Here is a 22,364-nt window from a genome sequence, read left to right on the forward strand (position 1 = left end):
TTGTAGGAAAATAAATACTAAAATTTTCCAAAACGACTCCTTTTTTATGACGACCGTCATAATCCGTTGTAAGGAAAATAAATACATATTAAAATTTTCCAAAACGACTCCGTAAGTCTTAACGTGTAACAACAACTATAAATTCGTACGATTGCTTTTGTCGTAACAAACTCTATATACCTTAATGGGGTTTTACAAACAGCCCCGCGACGAGTTTCCATTGACGTCATAAGCAGAGGACTCTTCTTTATTGTAACTTTTTCCCTACCAAATTCGCTGGTAGCGTTAGGGGTGTTGAGTCTCTACAGTCTCTATATCGGGCAAGGATTAATGAGACACGTGTTCAGTTAAGTGACTAACGTGTATTGGGATTACAACTTAACGTGCTATCGACAGTCCGACAATCCCAAGACTGACGTAGCATCATTGCAATATAATTACCGCTAACACATACATATGATTATTAGTTGGTATGGGGTCATTTGTGGTCCCTACGGGGACTATTCCCCCTACGCGCGGACGGGTACATGAGCTCACAGGCTCAATTTGAGAGAATTCGTTAACGGTAACCGTAACAAAAACAGTGCTTCGCAGAATCTACCGCCGGATCGAAATCGCGGCCCACTGAGAAGATTCGGCGAAAAACTCAGTGGATTGTGTCTATGGGTTTATTACTCGTATAAACAGAAAGTGCGTAGTAATTTATTGTTTACGTTTAAAACAGCAAGTACGAAGGTGAGCTCAAAACGTGTAAGATACTATTTAGTTAAAAGGCATTATGCAAATGTATTTTATTATTGGCTGTGTGTGGGCTATACGTATGCTTATTGCTTAGGCTCGCAGGCTAGCCGGTGTAAAATAGATAGATACCGGAGCCCGTCACACCGTGGTTACTTCCACCCACCATGAAATACAAGAGCGAAGTTTTAATTTTATTTGTAGCGTGCAACACTGGCATATTGAGTTGCCCTCGGGCATCATTGGCGCAATCGGAATAACCTGACGCACAGGTGTCACCCTACGTCAGCTAACTAGATTCGCACGCCGATTTAGGTATAGCATAAAATCATAATTTGAGTATAATTAGTATCATCTTGTGCCTGGCGTCGTTTTCGCCTTTTGTTAATATTTTAATATTGTACACATACATCTAAAACATTATAAGTATTTTTGAAATAGTGTTTGACTTATTTATTCTGAGTGAAAGTTTTCCGCTAATAAGGAGACTAAATAACTAGCCACATATTGTGCAACCGCTATCCCGCCCTTTAAAAAGGAAAGCATGAGTGCTTCGCGGCAGAAACAGATAGAGTGACGGCCCCTCCGCGCTCAGACTTGCAATACGCCCTATCACTACTAATTCTTATGTCTAGATTTCAGTCTCATAAATAGATGACATCATATGACTAGTAAGTACCTGACCTAAACCTTGACCCTATTTTGAAACCTCTCTAAAGGAATTCTCAATGTGATGTTTTTAGGATTCAGGAACAATTAAGAGAATTGCGGTCATCTCATACGCAGTAGCTGGTTTGCTTTAAAAATAAATGATATTGATTTAAAACTGCATAACGGTATTTCAATGGAGACGTATCATTGATCGTTGCGATGTACGTACATTACTAAAATCATAAACCTCCTTTAATTTTCGTTACTCCGGTAAAAATCAGGGTTCGTTAGTGTATATGACGTCCATGCGCAGTCCATTACATTGTTTTCGTAGCGGCTGTCAGCACGTGGCCTACGCGATCCATACGGTGAATAAAGAGTTGGCTGAGGACTTTTTTATTGTTTTTATTGCCTTTCAAAACAGGGACGGACTTGTGAATGATGTGTTCTCAGAAAATAATAATACTTCACGAGTGGAACGTATACTTTTAAACGAAAAACAAATCAAACTAAGTTACGCTAATGCTGTATGTACCCTCGGAGTTCGATTCCCTTTCGGAATCATCTTCTTGTTGCTCTAGTTTTGTTTGTGGGTTTTCATAACATAAGAATTTTTTTTGCGGGCCATTAATATTCGAACAATTAATTAAACTATAACATGCATTTTGATTATCCATTACTTCGATATTCAATTTTACTGTTTTTTTGGAGTTTACTCCTTTAGAATCGATTTACATATATAGGCCCAGGGTATGAAAATTATGGGGACCAAAATCGTACTAGCATGTCACACGAAATGCGTTATGCGTGACGCCGGGCTGCTGCGCCGGCAGTCCGCCACAAAGCCTCGTACTGATCGCGCGTTTCTCTCATTATTGTATTTTCATATATTTGTTAGTCGTTTGTTTTGTGTCTCGTTAATTTGTTAATAATCTGTAGTGTATCGTGTTGTCGTAATATAGAACTATTTCTCGTATTGTTTCGTTTAATTTTTTATATCCAGTAAACTCCAGTCGTGCGTCGGAGCGGACACACACACTTTTTTTTCGCTCATAGCTTAACAAAAAACCCAAGGCGTATAAAGTTATAAATACTTATATTTTTAACTCGAAAGCCCTCCAAACGCCGCATTGATACACATGATATACAAAATATATGTATATCTGAATATATCCCTGGCCGGTGTGTTTGTGTACAAAAATAGTCGACACCGGAAAGGGACGGAGGGGCAAAAGTGCATCTTTTTTTGTCACCGACGGCCGGTGGTCCCGCGTCGTCAACTGTGATGACCAACCAAATATATTCATTAAATCAGTCATTTATCTATCGTGTCGAATCAATTCTATAATACGAAATTTTAGTTAACAAATTATAATTTCTAGGAAAGAAACGAAAATAAGAGGCAGTTAGCAATTCAATTTTTTTGTTGTACTTGTTTGGTTTTGAACAGCATTTGCTCTTGATATCTTATTGTGTTTCATTAATAAACATACTTCAATTAATACTGTCCTTTATAATACGTACATACATAAAGTACAATCAATTGGGGACGTATCTCTGCATATTCACCGTAATATTTAAATTCACTTGCGAGCAAGAGAATTTAATATACAATATACAATAGAAGAGAATGTAATCAGAGATACCGTGTTCTTTTTAATTATATTTTTAGAAACAACTTCAACAACTTCATTCCATGCTTTTGTTTTATAAAACCCTCTTTTTATCATGTCGTTTCTTCAAATGGTTCAATGGTTAGAAAGCACTTTAAAGCTCTCGGAGCTGTTAAAAGTCCAATAAAATTGCGTTTTATTATGTTTTGATCGTTTCAAATTTCAGTACTTGTTGGTACCCGGATTTTAAATAAGTACCTACATAAATATTACATAATACTGCGCTTAATCCTAACAGAAAGGGATCTTGTACTTATTGATAATTTTAAATGGACTATACCTAATGTTCATGTTTCTCTCCATAAAAAATTAATACTGAAAAAAAATGTCGGTATAATTCCTAAAAAATATTTTTATAATTGTATGTAATAATTCTGCTTTATGTGTGGGTTGTTAGTTGTTGTTCCGCGGCGGAAGTCATGCCTGGCCATCTAATATTTTAGTGTAGCGAAAAAGTTGTGGTCGAATAACTCGATTAAACTTACATACACACAGAGCGCAATGTACTGCAAATAAAAATCTACCCACGCTGATTTACAGATTCACGAACATAGAAAAGCAATAAATGCTAAATGCATTACCCAAGCGAGCAGATATCTAGTATTTTATCTCACAAATCACTTACGTACTGACACTTACTTAGAATATCCTTTTGGATGACAAGCTTGCAGTGCCGCCGGCCTGGCGTCGTCGTCTAAGACCAACGTAGTTCGAAGACCAGCCGCCCTGACCCTCACTTCCATACTCAAGTAGAAGAGCCGGGGGTCTCTGTGCCTCATCCTAAACTTCCCCAGCAGCGTGGAGACGACTTCCTGAGCTCTAGTGCCCCATGTCACTGACAATGTCTTGTATTCGATATCCGGACGGAGGCAGCGTGCGTACACTTTTATCGTTGTCTGAAAGAAAAAAACAACAAAATTTAAAATCGTGTCTGAGCTAAAAATCATAATGGTGTTTTCAATTTTACAGTCACACACATTATTCTATGCCTATGTCCAGCAGTGGGCAGATAAAGGCTGATGATGATGACATTATTATATATTAGAGTATTGTATGTTGTTTCGATATTTTCACAATCGTTACTGTTTCTGTCGAGATCAATGTCACTGTCAATGTGAAGAATAGAAGAACTGTTGTTTCAATACTAAAGGTTGTATGAACTCGATTTACCGGTAACGAGTAAGATTTATTTGTAAACCTCCTTCTCAGTCGTACAGTCCTGGCGGAGTGGTCGTGGTTATGTATGTCTTATTGCTTGGTTGCGGCTTTTGAGAGCCTTCTCCATTTGTAAGCCTACTTATTCAATATGTATTTGTATCCCTTATAATAATCTAGTCAGAATCGAAATAAAGTAACTTTATAGCAGGCAATAATACATACGCAAAATGTGAGATGTCAAAATGAAATTGTAATTATTAAGGTTTGAACAAACTATGAAAAGAACATAATATTATTTGAAGGAGCACAGCTGTATAAAGAACAACCAAATAACTAGAAGGGTTTTAACAACATCAACATATATTTAAAATATGTACAACTAAAGCAAAAGCCGACTGCTGAAACACCTTGAATATAGATCTCTGTATTTTATATAATACCATTGTATCTCATTCTAAGCGAACAGTCTTTTGTTGTGTGCAATAAATACTCTTTATTCCTAATGTTAAGTTACCAGACTCGACACTAGAATGTAAGGATTGCAGTTATAAATCGTGTTCTAGCCGGCTAGGCGGCTGTTTCCCACGTCACTTCCATTATATTCTCCGCAAGCCGTTCCAAAAAACAACGTTCTTGAATATAACAAACAAACATTATTCCAAGTTCACACGAAACGGGAATCATTAGAATAAAAGTTGTTAATTCTGCAGTTGTTTTGTTTCTTTCAGACGTATTGTACTTATTGCGTGGTAGAAGAGTGAAGCGAATAACTGATAGTGGCTTTTATGATCTATTGACTATATTTTGTTTTTTATTGCCCTTGTAGGCAGACGAGCATACGACCCACCTGATGGCGAGTGGTTACCGTCGCCCGTGGACTTCAGCAATGCCAGGGGAAGAGCCAAGCCGCTGCCTAAGAATATGACATATTTAAAATTCAAATTTTTTGTTTGTACATATTACTATTTATTACATTTAAAGACAAATCAACCAACTGATATTATAGTTTCAATTATAAAATTGTAATAAATATGTGTTTCTACGTTGAAGATATTTCAAAAGCCCTACTCAAAATCATAGCTTGTAGCTTTTGTCTGTTTCCATAGAGTATAATAGATTAATTCTTTATTTAAATACGAAAAATCAACAAATGACCTTGAAGGTTTTAATACGACTTGATGTAGTAACAATGGACGAATGGATATGTTCGTTCGACTACGCTAAAATATTTGTTGAATTTTGATATTTATATCCTATCATGTTTAAAGTTTATAATCGCATTTACAAGTTTGTGTATAATTAATCTTGTTATCATGACGGGTATCGGAAATGTAACAGAAACCCATGAAAAACGAATCGTGTGATGGCCCTACTATAAAACACAATATATCAAGGATTCAATTTATTAGTTAATAGTTTTAAAGTACTTACTTAATATATAACGTAATAAAATCAGATCGCCTTACTGATAATTCGATCTGATTTTTGAAAACAATTTCCAGTACCACTTTCCTGTTATATCTGTGTCTGCGGTAAATATTTTAAATTCTTAGTGAAAAAACATTTTAATAAGCACCGTATTACTTTCCGCTTCTAGCAGCAATTGTATTGACGAACATCCGACGATCGACCGCCCCAAGCAAACTTACTGGTGGTAGGATATCTTGCTGACCCGTACAGGTTGCTACCACAGCCCAGCCTAGTTCTGCCGCAAAGCAGATTGTACTAGATTAAAGGGTGGGGCAGTGTTGTGCTATAGAACAGATACTTAGAACTCGTGTCTCAAGATGAGTGGCGGCATTTACGATGTAGATGTCTATGGACTCCGACAACCATTTGCCACCAGGTGGGCCGTGAACGCGTTCACTCGTCTAAGAAATAAATAAAAGCGAACATTTTATAATCTGTTAACCAAATATTTCAATAAAATTTTAATATTCATCCCGAATCGTATCCGGATTTGTACTAAATTAACTCTTACCAACGACACTATAAAAAAAAGGAACATTGTTGATCCCGGACAGGATTACTGATGTTCAGTATATACAAATAAAACTGTACAGTATTTATCCGAGGTTTCGTGGATCTGAGACATAATGTACGAAACCTCTACTGATTAATTTCATTTTTATTTTACTGTTTTCAAAAAATAGACCACAAAAATAGTTTATGATTACTGTTTTTCACCTGCACTATATTGTTTTATTTACCAAAATTATTTTATGAACACTATCTTCATAGGATCGACGTATTTGAACGGATTATTTGATTTCGGGTGACAATAATTTCTACCTGACCTTTGGTCCGTTATTTTCAGTATAATTAATTTATATTGTCTTTCGATTTTCACTTATAATTATAAAGAAACTCACATGAATGTTATCTGGGTGTAACGCTAAGCGCATGCGCGGCGCGGGAGTCGGTGCCGACATGGCGTCGACTGCACTGTCAAGAGACCGACGAACAACTAACTGACTAGTGTCAGCATGAACTGGATCGGGAACTGGGAAGTATGGTCAGTGATCAGTCAGCGTGTAAATGCTGTTACAGTAGGAAGCGGTTGTCGAGTTAATGCTAACATAAGATAATGACCGGATGAATGATGATTTTTTTTAAATTACATTTTAAATACGAATTACATATTGATAAAATGATGAAATACGAATAATATTTTTCGATCTTACCGACAGAATAATAATAAAATATGAAATGGCTATTTAAGAAAAATTCAAAATTATCGATAAAGTTGATTATTGAAAACACGAATAAAACAACATTTTCTGAAAATAAATCGTAGCTAGATCGATTTATCGCCCCCGAAATAGAGGGACTATACTAAATTTCATGAAAATTATTGGAGCAGTTTCCGAGATTAAGATTATATATATATTTATATACCTACATGAATTGCTCGCTTAAAGATATAAGATATGTTTTTTTATCGATTTTTTATTTGAATTTTATGCCTGGCACTAGTTGCGTCTATGTTTCACCACTACTACATGTGGCTTAAATCAAGATCATAAGAAAAGTCTCATTGTCAATTCATGAGAGCTCTACGGAAAAACGCTCAAAAAAGGATTGCTGTAAATAAGAGCTTCATCGCAACTATGCAAACAGCAGTTTCGGGATTGGGTTTGTAGTTAAGAACGAACGCATTTATTTATGTTAGTTAATGTTAAATTAGATTTATTCTTTACTACAATAAAGTATTATTTTCTATTGGCATTTACGACAATAAAAATTATTAAAATAATTAGATTAAATTTACTAAAATCGATTAAAATTATCGGTTAAGATTAATATTGTGTTAGCAGCATATGCTACCACAGAAGCCATATACTTTTACCTTCCTTTGAGCTTTTTTTCTGGAAATGCACGTGATCCAACTTTGTCAAAGAACTTTATAAAAATTGGCATCGGTCAGCAGGACCGCAATAAACACATAGTGATCGACATGGTCATGCGTTCTGGTTTGAAGCGTGAGATAGCCGTTATAGAATACAATTGAGACTTCGACCTCATGTCTCAAAGTGGATGGCGGTGGTTGAGGTTATCAATGAGTTCCGGTAACCAGCCCAGTGGGCCGTAAGCTCGTCTACGGGACAAGAGATTAAGTACTAAATCAGTTGTTTTTTATTTATTTATTATAAATATTATTTGAATAATATTTTGTTTTTCTGGTATATGTATATAATGATATGGAATACTTCACAATGAATTAACAATTAAAATATACTTAATTGCGTTTTCTGTGATATAATAAGAAAACAACATTTAAAGCCCTTAATTTCTTTTAAAATTAATATAAAAATTAAACAGTATTATTATACTATACAAAACCGAACTCTCTTTCCACCCAATGACAGACAGGTGAGGTCCGTCTAAGAAAAATCTTTTTTAAAACTAAAGAGTTTTAAAGGTTTTAAATTATAAAAGTTTTTCTTTACATGTATATGATATCTCATTTTTTACCATTAGTATCTAGTGTTTATCTTTCATATTGGAACATTAGGGACATTACCTAAACATTATAGCCACTTGGGAACTTTACAGGCGAACTATTTAAAGTTTAAAATTTGGAAAACATATAAATTGAAAAACTTCTTCAGCTATTTGAATGTGGTAACATAACTGAAGCTCAATTAAAAACATCGAATTCTTGATACTAATACCAAATAAAACGGACCTTTAATTATTACGAAGTAAATGTCGCGTATTTAACCGAAATGTCGCTTAAACCAAATAGCCTTTCACCGCTCGATAAATGTTCAATGAAACTACGCGACAAGCATGCCTCAATAATACGGTTCCTGGGAATGTCAATGACCGGACGAGGGAGTCAGGTTACCCTCGGGTAAGGGTTGCACTTCCGGCGCCCTTGTGCACTCGACCATTTCAATGAGGGAGTATCTGTTATATATTTTTTTTCCTTACCAGCTTCAAACTGGCGGACAGAATCATCAGCGTATAATGTGGCCCGTAGCTGCCAAGGGCAATGTTAAAGATCAAGTTATAGTAGTTAATTATTAATACTTTGTAAACTGATACCTTATAAAATGACACGAATAAGAGGTTACTATTTAGATTTTTGCATCTTATGTAAATTCAGGGTCCACCCGGTGATAAATGATTACCGAAGCCCGAAGTAGCTAGTAATGAAGTCTCAATAATATTGTGATTCGGTGGTAGTAGATACCATTTAAGCCATTAAGACGTCGTGGCCTAAAGGATAAGACGTCCGGTGCATTCGTGTTGAGCGATGCACCGGTGTTCGAATCCCAGGCGGGTACCAATTTTTTTAATGAAATACGTACTCAACAAATGTTCACGATTGACTTCCACGGTGAAGGTATAACATCGTGTAATAAAAATCAGACCCGCAAAATTATAATTTGCGTGGGGCAGCCATTGTTACTATACTTGAGACCTAAGAACTTATATCTCAAGGTGGGTGGCGCATTTACGTTATAGATGTCTATGGGCTCCAGTAACCACTTGACACCAGGGACTGTGAGCTCGTCCAGCCATCTAAGCAATAAAAAAAGGCCGCAACGCGCAAATAGTTTGCGGCAGTTTCAAGTGGGATGGTGGTATCTGCCCATACGGTCTGACATTTCGTGCTACCAGATACAGGTGGGTGGGCTCAGTTCCCCCAGTAAGGAAGTCCCTACCGAATACATTATCATATTCCATAAGCTTACCGTTCCACTTACGCGCACGATCATAAAACCGCATACCGTACATAAACAAATTCAAAAATATTAAAAATACTGTCACAACATTGTCACAGCACTGTTATGTTGTCGTTCGTTATAAATTTACGACTTCCTTCGAAATGACCAGATTATATTAAATAGCGCGGCTCGATCAGATTATCTGGCCGGCTTCCGTTTGTAGCGTCATTTTGGTGTTTTTTTTATTTTATTTTAGGGAATCGTTTTAATTCTATTCCGCGGTTGGGTTGATAGCACACACGAATTAGCTGCAAACTATACGAGTGCGTGAAATAGGTACGAACTATTAATGCATCAACCTTGTAATTAACTAGATTTAAATTTTTATCATTAATTTATAATTTTCTGCACAGCTTTGTTTAATTTACGTAATAAGCGCAACGTTTTAATTTGTATTGTGAAATCGAAATTTAATAACGCATTCACGTAAATGTAAATCTACAATCAAATTAAGATAATTCCGTCGATCAGATATTTTAGTCTTGAAGACGCTATGTTTAACGCAAATATGAACCACATTAACACAATAATAATTAGTGAATAAATGTTCATTAGATATTTCAATATTTCTTTCTATACTATCTATACTAATATTATAAAGAGGAAAGATTTGTTTGTTTGTTTGTATTGAATAGGCTCCGAAACTACTGAACTGATTTGAAAAATTCTTTCACTGTTTGGAAGCTACACTATTCCTGAGTGACATAGGCTATAATCTTTTTTGAAAAAAAATAGGGATCCCTAACAAAACTCCAATAATGTAACCCAAAGTGTAAAAAAATACCTAAAATATTCTCTACATCGCGTGCTTTGCGAAAACTATTGATGATAGAATAAAATAATGTACTACGACTTTGTAGAACTATTATAGTTATGCCGCAATACGAGTTATTTTATTTAAAAAAATAAAACAACGTCAAATATCGTTGAAATTTTTCTTAAAGACCCGAGCGGAGCCGGAACGGGCCGTTAGTCTGATAATAAAAACACAAAAAATCTCTTATTATTGATAATTTCAATCTTTCTGTTCGTTTGATTTATAGCTTTCATTTATGTGAATGAAAACCCTCATATTTAAAAGCATCTAAGGCGCAACGTCACATTTTATTGCGTTTATAACCAGAAGAGCATACGGCCCCCCTGATAATGATTAGCGTCGCTCATGCACGTCAGCAATTAGCTGACATAACCTACTGGCTGAGCACTCTCGCTTAGGTTTGCTAGTTTATCGTATAACTTATGATTATTTATATTAAGATTGCTACTGCGATCTTCAAACAGCTAGTAATGGATTTAAAAGTAAAAACGTCTTAGTTCCCGTTACTTCATTATAATACTTACGGCAAAGTTAATCACAGACCGGTCGCTTTGCAGGACCTATAAATGGAAAGGCAACGTTGTCAGTGGCCATCTTTCGTTACGATTCAGATGAACTTGAACCGTCCGAATGTGCTCTATGTGTAGGTTGTATTTAGATTAAAATGAATGCGACAAATGTATTGTTCAAAACAATAAGTTTGTAGGTAGAGGATATTGTGCTGGATAAAAAAACATTAATTCCTTATTATGGTTTATGTATGTGAGGCACGCTAACAAGATTTTTTATTGGAACAAATTGGCAAACAACTTAATTCCATTAAGTTACCATAGATACCACCTGGATTCTAAATATTGTAGAAATAAGAAGTGATAGATATGAAAAAGGTTTTGTTTTTTGAATTGAATTGACTAAAGCCTTCAATCGCTCAATACCTGAATTTAGACCTCGGAGGAGACAGAACTCAACTGAAGCAGACGCTTTTCTGACGGAGCGCATCTCCCCCTTCACTCCCGTCCCCCAGCGTCCTAACTGTTCTAGGTTCACAAAATGCCCTACTACCGACTTACGGTTTAAATATAAACTACACATATCGCACATAGAAAGGAAACGCAAAAACTGAACGCCGGACGCCGCAGGAATGCGGCACCAACATTATTTAAAATTAGAAGCTCTACCAATTGAAGAAAAGTAATATCAATCGTACTGTAGATCAACCGGTTCAACCAGATCTCTGTCTCTCTCTCTCTCTTTCCCTCTCTCTCTTCACAGACGTCCACTGCTAGACATAAGTCCTCCATAAACCTCTCCGCTACGGACGATCCTACACTGTCTGCATCCTACGGATTCCCACGACCTTGAACAGGTCGTTAGTCTACCTACCCACGTTGCTTCTTCTATACCTATTATTATATACCATGTTTAGCAACAAATATAATTGATATCTAATAAACACGATGGACCGACCTCATAAAACCTGTGACTCACTCGAATGAATATAAATGATTGCTCTCACTTTACGAAACATGCCGCAGGATTTTGATGCATGACCACGACCACTCTGTCAAGAGCATACGATTAGGAAGAAGAAGGATAAACTTGCTAAAACCACTGATACGGTACATTTTTACATTGATTTATTGCAATTTAGAATCTTAATTCGGATATGCCTATTTCTATCACAAAGCAGTTTTGCATTCCAGTTTGAAGAGCCCTACCATCATATAATACAATTGAGGCTTCGAGCTTAGGACTTAATGTGGGCTCAATCATACACGATGTGATGTCCCTAAGTTCCTTCCTGTAACCACCCTAAAACAGAAGGACTGAGCTTAAACAAAAATATATGTAATCATGTAGGATGGATGAGAAAGATTTTACTGTTAGTAGGACGTCTTGTGAGTCCGCACGGGTAGGTACCACCACCCTGCCTATTTCTGCCGTGAAGCAGTAATGCGTTTCGGTTTGAAGGGTGGGGCAGCCGTTGTAATTATAAAAAAACTGAGACCTTACAACTTATGTCTGAAGGTAGGTGGCAGCATTTTCGTTGTAGGTGTCTATGGGCTCCGGTAACCACTTAAGACCAGCTGGGCCGTGAGCTCGTCCACCGAAATAAGCAATAAATAATTAAAAAAGTACTAGTATAATTAAGATGCATTGAAAATCAGTAATATTTTGCTACTAGTAGAATGAAGCTGTTGAATATTAAAAAATAAGCAAAGGGTAGATATGCCGAGTAAATATGTAATTACTGTGTAACGTCGTTTCCGACCGTCCCACTTCGCTATCAGTCACGTACGTCAGGTTACAAGGTTATTGTCAAAATTCCTGTTTAATGCCATGGGAGAATTTGTAATTTTGCATAAAATTTTTTATTCTACAAGTCGTTACCTAATTTTTGTAAGAAAAATATTGTATTTCTGCATATCGTCGTTGTCAAACCAAAATCTGCTATGTGCACTTTTTGAGATTTTTACTTTTTTAACTTTTCGTATAGTTCACAGCCCTATCTACTGTATAAAAAAACTGCTATGTGTCTATAATTTTAATATTTATCTGTAGCTTTCATTTGATATAGTTCTTATAAATTCACCTTCTTATAAAGTTTTATTCAAAAATGTTTTTACTCGTTAATTCAAAATAGAGTTTTTGCACATAGGAGATTTTGGTTTGACAGCGACGATATACCCGATGGCTGTGACTTAATTAATATTATGTTTCTCAAAAATATTAGTGTTATCAAACGAGACGGCGATATTTTGATTATACATACATAATTATTATGTACGTAAATTCACCGAATGGTGGCAATGAAGTTCGAGTGACTTCAAACCGCAATCAAAACAATTCTATTACGCAATACCAATATCATATTGGTTATGGACTGTGACAAATCTCGAAAAATGCAGTCTAACAGTTCGAAATTGTTCCAAACAAAAAAATAGTCGCACTATAGTTTTTTTACTCCTACCTATGCTGATAGCCTTGAGAGGCTATTTCAGCTTCACCCTAACATTTGTAGGTGAGCTCACGGGGCTCAACCGGAGAGTTGCTAACACTGACCCTAGCAAGAGCAGTGCTTCGCAGAATCTACCACCGGATCGGAAACGCGACCCACTGAGAAGATCCGGCGAGAAACTCAGTGGGCTAGCACTATAGTGACGCCGTTCCTGGCAAAGCAACGCTTGAATTTTGAATCTTCCCGCGTTTAAAAGCGTCACGCGTTTAATTTTAATTCAAGAAGCCAGTTCATAGATGGCGGTAAATATAGTTCTAGGTTCACATCATAGATGGCGCTAAATGTATAGTTGGCTTCTAGAAAAATTAGTTTTCTAGTTTCCTCACAAATTTTCTCTTTCTTTTTTTATTGTGAGTCATTCCGATTGTGAATTATTAGGAATATATAAGGTTTATTCGTGTAAGCATTCACAATTCTTCCCTGATACGGAAGAAGGCCGTTAAAAGTGCAAAAAGTGAATTTCGAGAAAAAAGCAAAAAAAAAACATGCGAAACCGTTTTTCTAGATTTCTATGACACCTATATAATAATCAGGACTGGCCTGATTATTATATTTTGTGTGAAACTTCTCGTAGCATGTGTTTGCATAATAACTATTCTTATATACTTATATTTATATTAAATAACTACATTTTACTATTTTAGCCAAGTAAGTATATTTAAACATTTTTACAACCATCAACTACAATTATGGTCGTCCTAATTTGGAGCTCTTTAAATTCAAAATGTTCATAATGAACATCATTAACACTATTATTATTTAAGTACTGTAACAACTCAAGAGGGAAACGCTTTGTAAATGTATCCTAACAAAGCTGTATTTTTTTTTAAAATACAATTTGACTTATATAAATAAATATGTTAACCTATTAATTTACGTATGCCAATTCCCTAAAAAAACTGCGGCTATTTCAAGATACTAACACAACGTAATACTAATTTAGAGATCGATTTATTCATCATAAAAAAATCTCCTAGCTTTAGATTATTACCCTCGGAATTTCTTGGAGTTGTTAATTTCTCCAAGGTACAGCTATGCCGTAACTCTACAGATTGAACTGAGAACACGTGGGAAGTGTGAAGTGGATTCGTACCTTTGACATTTACATAACGTTTAACGCTTTAGTTCAGGTTAGTGTTATGTTTTTATTGGCATAGATATTCAAATGTACCGAAGGCGTTAACGGGACTCATATGTGGTAAATAAGCATCCCATAGACACAGCCCACTGATTTTCTCGCCGGATCTTCTCAGTGGGTCGCAGCTCCGATCTGATGATAGATTCTGCGAGGCACTGCTCTTAGTTAGGGGTTGTGTTAGCAGATTCTATCAGGTTGACCCCTCAGCTCACCTACCTGTCCGCGCGAAGCTAAAATAGCCTCTTAGGCTACCAGCGAATACGTAAGGAAAAATAAATTAATTAATAAGTACAATAAGGTGCAGTATGATTGCCCACTTTGAGATTTGCTTGCTGTTTTAGTGTTTCTACATACGGAACCTAACTACCGGTTAAATAACAAAACAATCTCATTAACTCAATTGATCCTTTCTATATCAATTCATCTTTTCCGTAAATTTTCATTCGCTGTGTAGCCAGTCGTAGACATAATTAAAAGGTGAGATTAAACCGTAAAATTAATTTTAATTATAGTCTTTAACATGTTACATCACATTGAATTGGCATTAGAGAAAATTAAATTAATAATAATGTAAGCAGCAGTTGGCAAAACTAATATTATAGCACAAATTAGACATTGTATTATCGACTCTCTGACTACACAAACCATTTGATGTATTAGCGTCGAATTAAAACAAGTCGCTTCGATTCACCGTTCTCGCGGAAACATCCAAGGCTGCATCAATTAGCGTAGAAACAACCGGAAAATCGTTTTTGAACACAACAAAAGATCAACCTATGGACCTAAACTTTTTTTGGCGAATTCATTTTGATTCGTAAATATAGTATAATTATTATTGAGTTTTGAAATTGACTGAAGTTTATGGCGCCTTCTACTCGTATCTAGCAATGCGACTCTGCCGGTGTTCAATATCGCAAGCAAGTACAAATTTTTGAGGAAATACGTATATACTTGTAAAGAAAACCTTTTTAATGTAATTTTTATATAAAACTTTTTTTTTTTTTTTTATATTTTTCTTGTATAGATTGACTGAACTCTCTGTCATAAAGAAAAAAGACGAGTTCAGTTTTATTTAATCCAAGAATACTATGTAATATAATTTGAGGAAAACAAAGGCTTTAAATGGTGTTTTATTGTTATTGTACAGAAAACGCAATTAAATCTTTTATTATTGTTTAACCACTTTTAGAATATTCCATATAATTATATTTATTTTTATTTTATTGCTTAGATGGATGGACGAGCTCACAGCTCACCTGGTGTTAAGTGGTTACTGGAGCCCATAGACATCTACAACGTAAATGCGCCACCCACCTCGAGATATAAGTTCTAAGGTCTCAGTATAGATACAACGGCTACCCCACCCTTCGAACCGAAACGCATTACTGCTTCACGGCGGGAATAGGCGGGGTGTGGATACCTACCCGTGCGGACTCTCAAGAGGTCCTACCACCAGTGAAAGTCGCGAAGCCAGCCGATATACCATATTACCATATAACCTTTAGGCCAACGCATTTCCATGTTATATCTTATGGATGATGCCGACCATAATGCGATGCCGGTGACTATTTAATATGAGAAGAACCATGAGCACATCTGCCGATCTTACCTAATACAGTACGAGAACGCAGTACTTGCACGAGTGGTTAACAGCTTCCGGCCTTTGTTTCAATCTGTAGTGGATTTAGAAGACGGCATTTTGAAGTGTATATACTTATATATTATAGCATAGCATCGCATAGTATTAGTATAGCATTTAGTATATAACATAATTAATAGGTGTAATCTCGTATGTCCCCCTAATAAGGCGGACCGCCCAGAAACATAGGCTTCTTCATTATTGTAAACTAGGATTAAGATGATTATTAAACATGGAATACACACAAGAAGACGTTTTCCTTTAACACCTCCCAAAGTACAACATTACAATTTGAAGAATGTAAAAGGCGAGCGATTTGAAACATCCTCACTCTTGACGTTATCAATGTCAATACATTCCTCAATACTTAACGTTACATAGAAATAGTTTAGTTTACACTTGCGAAAACCTAAAGAAATGTACCCGTGACCGGTTCGAAAATTTAATAGTTTTCTTTGGTACACTATCAAGCAGAAACAAAGTTAAAGATTTTAGTACGCTTAAATAAAAACGGCTCTAAATAAAATAATAAAATGTTTATTTTAAGTAAAAAAGTACAATGCATTTTTGTTAAAAATGGCGGGGATCATGGCCGCCTAGATTTCTTCGGTCGCGCATGCGCCTGACTGAACCAAATGTTTCGCTACAAGGTATTTTAGAAGCTTGCGAATCTGAATAATCCATACATATATAAGTCGAAAATAAAATACTAATATTTCGTCTTAACAGACAATATAGTTACAGCGAATTTAATACGACTTTCTCGTATTTATTACTGTCTTACGTATCTATAATTTTGATTACAAACAATCTAATAATAAGCAAAGGATGTAGGCAATAAGTCCTCTTCTAACGTAACTTAGAATGCGTCAAATCTCGACCATTAGTAGATAATTAGTAACATATACGAGTAATACCGGATGAACTAATTTGTGATTTAGGAGTACAACTCTTCCATCTCTAATAATAATGGGACGTACTTTAGTTGGGAGTCGTTTGGGTCTGAAGCCCCCAGTTGTTGGTTTACATTTTTGGTCAATGATGTGTAAGATTTTAAGGTTTTCAGATAGTCGTTTCATGATAAGTAAGATGGCTATGGCATTAATCCTATTTTCTAAAGAAATGCGTACAAATCAGGATTTCATTATTCCAGCAATGAAGTCTATAAATTTCTGTAATTTGTATAATTACAAATAAACATTTACCTAATTTGAACACAGAGATGAACTTTGTTAAAATCCTGAACACGCGAATAGACTTTTATTTTATATCTATTTATATGGAAAATTAACAACAAATAAGGTGTATAGGTGATGCATTATAATTCTACAAGCCAATGATAAATCATTATCATAATAGTAAATCAAACATTTTTTTATGTACAAAAAGTTGAAAAGACCTCGCATGGTTAAGATTGTTTCTATTCAGTTATGTTTTTACGTTCTGTTGTAGTTGTTTGTTGTTAAAATAAATGCTAGGCCTAATTCGATAACTGTATTATAGTGTCATTTCCTGGTTATTGTCAAACATGATAAAATTTATTACTGGCTAAAAATAGTAATTGTAGTTATTATATATCGTAGCTATTAAAATTCGCCCAGAAAAAACCTCTTGCATTGAACCTCTTATAATCATGCCTCTTGCGAGCTGCAACTTACTGTCTTACTTATGAAAACGTTTCCAAGGTTCTTTTGTAGAGTAAGTAGCAGCACCCGAGACATAAAAAACCATACATACTTCTTACTGTAAATTATAAAATTCTTACTATTCTACTTAAGTAATACATTATTTTATTCATTTTTACAGAATACCAGAAATAATTGCAGTAAAAGTCACACAGATTGTCACGCAGACAAAAAAGTATAGATTCCGTTATCAATCTATGAATGTAAGAGAATGACCCCCTTAGACCCCCTCCTTAAAGCATGCTTAGCCCGGCCCTGTACAATTCGGTTGACAAAAAGCGCCACGATGCAGCGTGCTTCCCATTTCCTAATTTCCGTCGGTCGTCACACCTAATTCAACCAATTTAGCGCGTCCTGTGTAATGCTACTGACGAAATAAAAATCGACTGATCTTAATTTCGCCTGAACGACCGCGTACACTTGTGGCGACAGTCCAAATTCAAAAAACCTAAGCCGGTATCATATTAATTGTACGACCATTTCAAATATCTCGCGATTCCGGAAAACACCATACATTAAATATTTTAGGGGTTTTTTGAAAAAAATTGGTTGTAAACAGAACAACATTTATTAATGAATCAAATCTATGCCGTTTAAATATAACATATTTCATTTAAATTTTATTTCCCAACTAATAACAAAAAAAAACCTCGACAGTTGAGATAAAGTCGGATTTGATGAGTCGTCAACAGCATGGCTCGCTGGTGGCAGGCACGGCGCTGGGGCACGCGCTCGCACGTGTAATCAGCGGATGTTTGCTCACTATATACTCGCTTAACTCAATTGTAACTAGGGTAGACACTGACTGTAATTTATTTCGATTTTTTTGTTAGCAGTTAACTTGAACCATTTTTTTTTATTAACCATGCTAAGGACTATATCAGCAAATCTCATTGCAAATTGACCAGATTGCAGTGACTTGGCTATGATCATTTAAAATCAGGAGGGTGGAATGCATGTTTTTCTTCGAAGGCAATACAATAATAGCATTGCTATTATTATTAGATGAGTGTAAAAATTAATAATCTTTGGTAATACAAAAGTGACAACCCTATTCGCGCAAATTTTCAGTAATTTCCGTTTGTTGTAGTTTCGCGTCCCGTTCTAATTAGATAAATACCACATCAGAAACCAGCGATTTGCACAATTTTCTGAAAAATTGTCCTTTGGATAAAACTAATGTTATCAACTGAGTATAAACTGAATAAAAGAAATATACTACTATACATACACCGATATATGAACATCTTCGAGGGGGTAAAGATAGTGAAACGGCAATTTGGCAGAACGAAAGCATTCATGAAAAAAAAAACGGAACTAAAAGATCTTCGACCTTTGTTTTAAAACAAAAATATCTAAGCAGGGAAGACACGTAGCTTACAGCTCAGAGGCTTTGTAAGTTTTTACTGACGACGACAAGGGCAGAGCCAAGTCGCTGCGCATTGGTTGGTGAAGTCCTTTTTCTACCTACCTATTCGCTATTTAGTTGATCCAGCTAGCTCAGCTAGCTTGAAAAGATCTGGTAACACTGACCCTAGAAAGAGCAGAGCTTCACAAATCTTTTTTTTTTTGCTTAGATGGTTGGACGAGCTCACAGCCTACCTGGTGTTAAGTAGTTACTGGAGCCTATAGACAACTATAATGTAAATGCGTCACCCACCTTGAGATATAAGTTCTAAAGGTCTCAGTATAGTTAAAACGGCTACCCTACCCTTCAAACCGAAACGCATTACTGCTTCACGGCAGAAATAGGCGGGGTGGTGGTACCTACCCGTGCGGACTCACAAGAGGTCCTACCACCAGTGATTACGCAAATTATAGTTTTGCGGGTTTGATTTTTATTACACGATGTTCTTCCTTCACCGTGGAAGTCAATCGTGAACATTTGTTAAGTACGTATCTCATCAGAAAAATTGATACCCGCCTGCGGGATTCGAACACCGGTGCATCGCTACATACGAATGCATCGCACGTCTTATCCTTTAGGCCACGACGACTTCTATGACCGGATTAGGCGGAATCTTGTGGGCTCAATGGCTTTGATATCTAAAGGTTGGCCTGGACAGTTGGAGCCACTGCAGGTAAAAATAACAATTATTGGGTAGGGGTGTGCAGACCTTTGTGCTTAAGATATATGAATATATGTACATGTGCTTGTTTCGTATGTGTGTTTCTGGTGCCCAGAACCCCGGGAGAAATTCTATCTTCATTTACAACTAAACTTTATACACTCAACAGACTTATTTTTATATTTAAATGGTCGCCCATCAAATGTCCAACTGACATAACAACCTACACCCATAGTCTTGTACTTTGACCGTTTATAATTTTAGCTATAATAACTGCTTTGAATTAATACATGGAATTAAAAAAAAAGTTTGTGAGTAATGAGACTAAAAATAAAAAAATTACAGCTGTTACAGTCAAAGAAGAATTTGGGAAATAATAAGTTTTAGGGCGCCTGGATGCTTTCGATTAATTTTTGTCTTAGTAATAATAGACTAACTGTAGTAATAAACTAAAAGTAATAGACTAACTAATGAACTGATCAGATTCACACTACCCTCGACACCACAGTTCACGATGCTCTACCCTCGGCGGCAGATAGAGGCAAACGGCGTGGAGCGATCCGGAATAAACCATTGTTGCGAGGAGGTGGTCACGACCCTCTGTCGGAGGAGGAAACCGAAGCAAGAAGAAGTAGTAATAGAAAAGCCTTCCTACAATAATCATAGTAAGTTTAGGAAGATACTAGCGGAGCCTACTGTAGATATACATATATTGTGAACCAAGAGATGAAAAGATTGTGTTAATGCAATCAAAATTTTCTAATCTATGAAAATGAGCGTAAACGGTTTTTTGTCCTCAATAATCATTACCGTACCTAACGACTAATTGACCAGCGGACAGAACTGAACTCGAAATATCGTAATAATAATATAATATATATCCCTACTATAGATGCGGCACTAAATTTTAGGGCAGTACAAATGTCTGCGGCTCTTTTGAGAATCGTAAACTGTTCATGTTTGATGAATGTTTTGTTGTCTACGTAACGATTAACATGTGGAAAAATATGTTTTATTTTAAGTGTTTCTGTAAAATATGAGTAATGTGTAGTATGAGCTATATGTAGTACGAATAGAGTAGATGGATGTGTAATTCTATCACCATGCCGATATGAATATGTTCTTGAAGGCAAGACAAACTTAATACTAAACAATTACGCTTTTAAAGAATGTCTTAATATTCTCCACGTTTTAATTTGGAGTACTTTTAAGATAATACCAATAATGAGGAGATACCAAAGACCGTTCGCACACTGTTCAAACATGAAATAATTTTATACAGGATTAATTTTGACCGTTTGGAAATTAGGTTTTAGTTGGAAACATGTACGTGATTTTTTAAATGATATACGAATTTAACTCGTATTCACGAATGACTTCCACGATGCAGGAATAAAATCGTGTACTACCAAATCAGCAACATTTTAATTGCCGTAATTACGCAAATTAGTATACAGCTGAAACATAGATGTCAAGGTTGGTGGAGACATTTACGTTGAGACGTCTGTAGTTTTTGGTAACTACTTAATACTAGATGGACCGTGAGCTCATTCACTTTTCTCAGTAATAAAATAAACTTGGACAGATGGATGGATTAGATTTTTTTTATTTTCTTTGAAGGAATCCATGTGCGTAGCGACACAATAGTGCTGTATGAAAATACCTTGGGATGTAAAAGAGTTGAATAAAAATACAAAAGTTACGCACGAGAGCTGCGTGTAGTTGCGTATAATAACAGCATTTGGACGCTAACTAACACAAGTGCACAGAGCTGAGTCTGAATTTATTCTTCTAATTAAATTGTAAATATGTAGCCAAATTAGTATAGCAGTATCGTCTCCCAAACTTGTGGCTTGAGAAGGGTCACAAGCTTGGGACTGGGTATTAACACTATGTTCTTTTTTTATGATTACTGGGGGCCCGGAGGCCTTTCCCGTTTCAACAGGACAGTTGGGCAAGTAAGGGCTCAGCCAGGAAGCGTGGGATTTGCTAACAGCTGCCCGAGCGCCTCCAAAGGAGACCTAACAACTCAAGAGTAGCTGCTTCGCGAATGAATCTACTACCGGATCGGATTCGCAATCCGATGAGAAGATCCGGCGAGAAACTTAGCGGGCCGATGTTAGGGTTATATTGCACGTCGAACCCTTTGCCGAGTTCGACGAGTACGGTTACCGAGATCCTCAAGCCGGCTCTTAGTGTTAGAGTTGAAGGCGGCTCATGCAAGGGTTATTGTATCTGATGGATCTGTGAGGACGTGTCCTAGACGTCGACGGTGACTGGCTCCTGCGTGATCAGGATTCGGGGAGTAGTCAGCGGCGGCAACGATAAGGCGATTATCATGACGCGCACTATGTTCAGAATTTGCCAGAGTAGTATGAAATGTGTTTGAGAATACTCACTGCTGGCAGGTATGTTAGTAATGTAGTAATATCGTTAATAAAATTGGCGACAGTTGTATTGAAGCCGGTTTATCTGTCATTTGAATTGGTTGGTTGGTTTAATAAAGTTGAGAAAACCCCAGCAAATACTAGAGCAGTAAC

The 22,364-nt window shown here is 36.2% G+C and overlaps 1 protein-coding gene across 1 annotated transcript in view; it reads right to left on the bottom strand.

The window, feature by feature from the left end:
- Positions 1 to 22,364, bottom strand: part of LOC101738478 (uncharacterized) — an 87,666-nt gene that overhangs the window by 4,509 nt on the left and 60,793 nt on the right. The window contains exon 3 of the mRNA XM_038010622.2: positions 3,702 to 3,958. Coding sequence (XP_037866550.1) covers positions 3,702 to 3,958 — 257 coding nt within the window. The remainder of the gene's footprint in view (positions 1 to 3,701; positions 3,959 to 22,364) is intronic.

Source organism: Bombyx mori, chromosome 4 (assembly GCF_030269925.1).
Source record: "Bombyx mori chromosome 4, ASM3026992v2".
Lineage (NCBI taxonomy): Eukaryota > Metazoa > Arthropoda > Insecta > Lepidoptera > Bombycidae > Bombyx > Bombyx mori.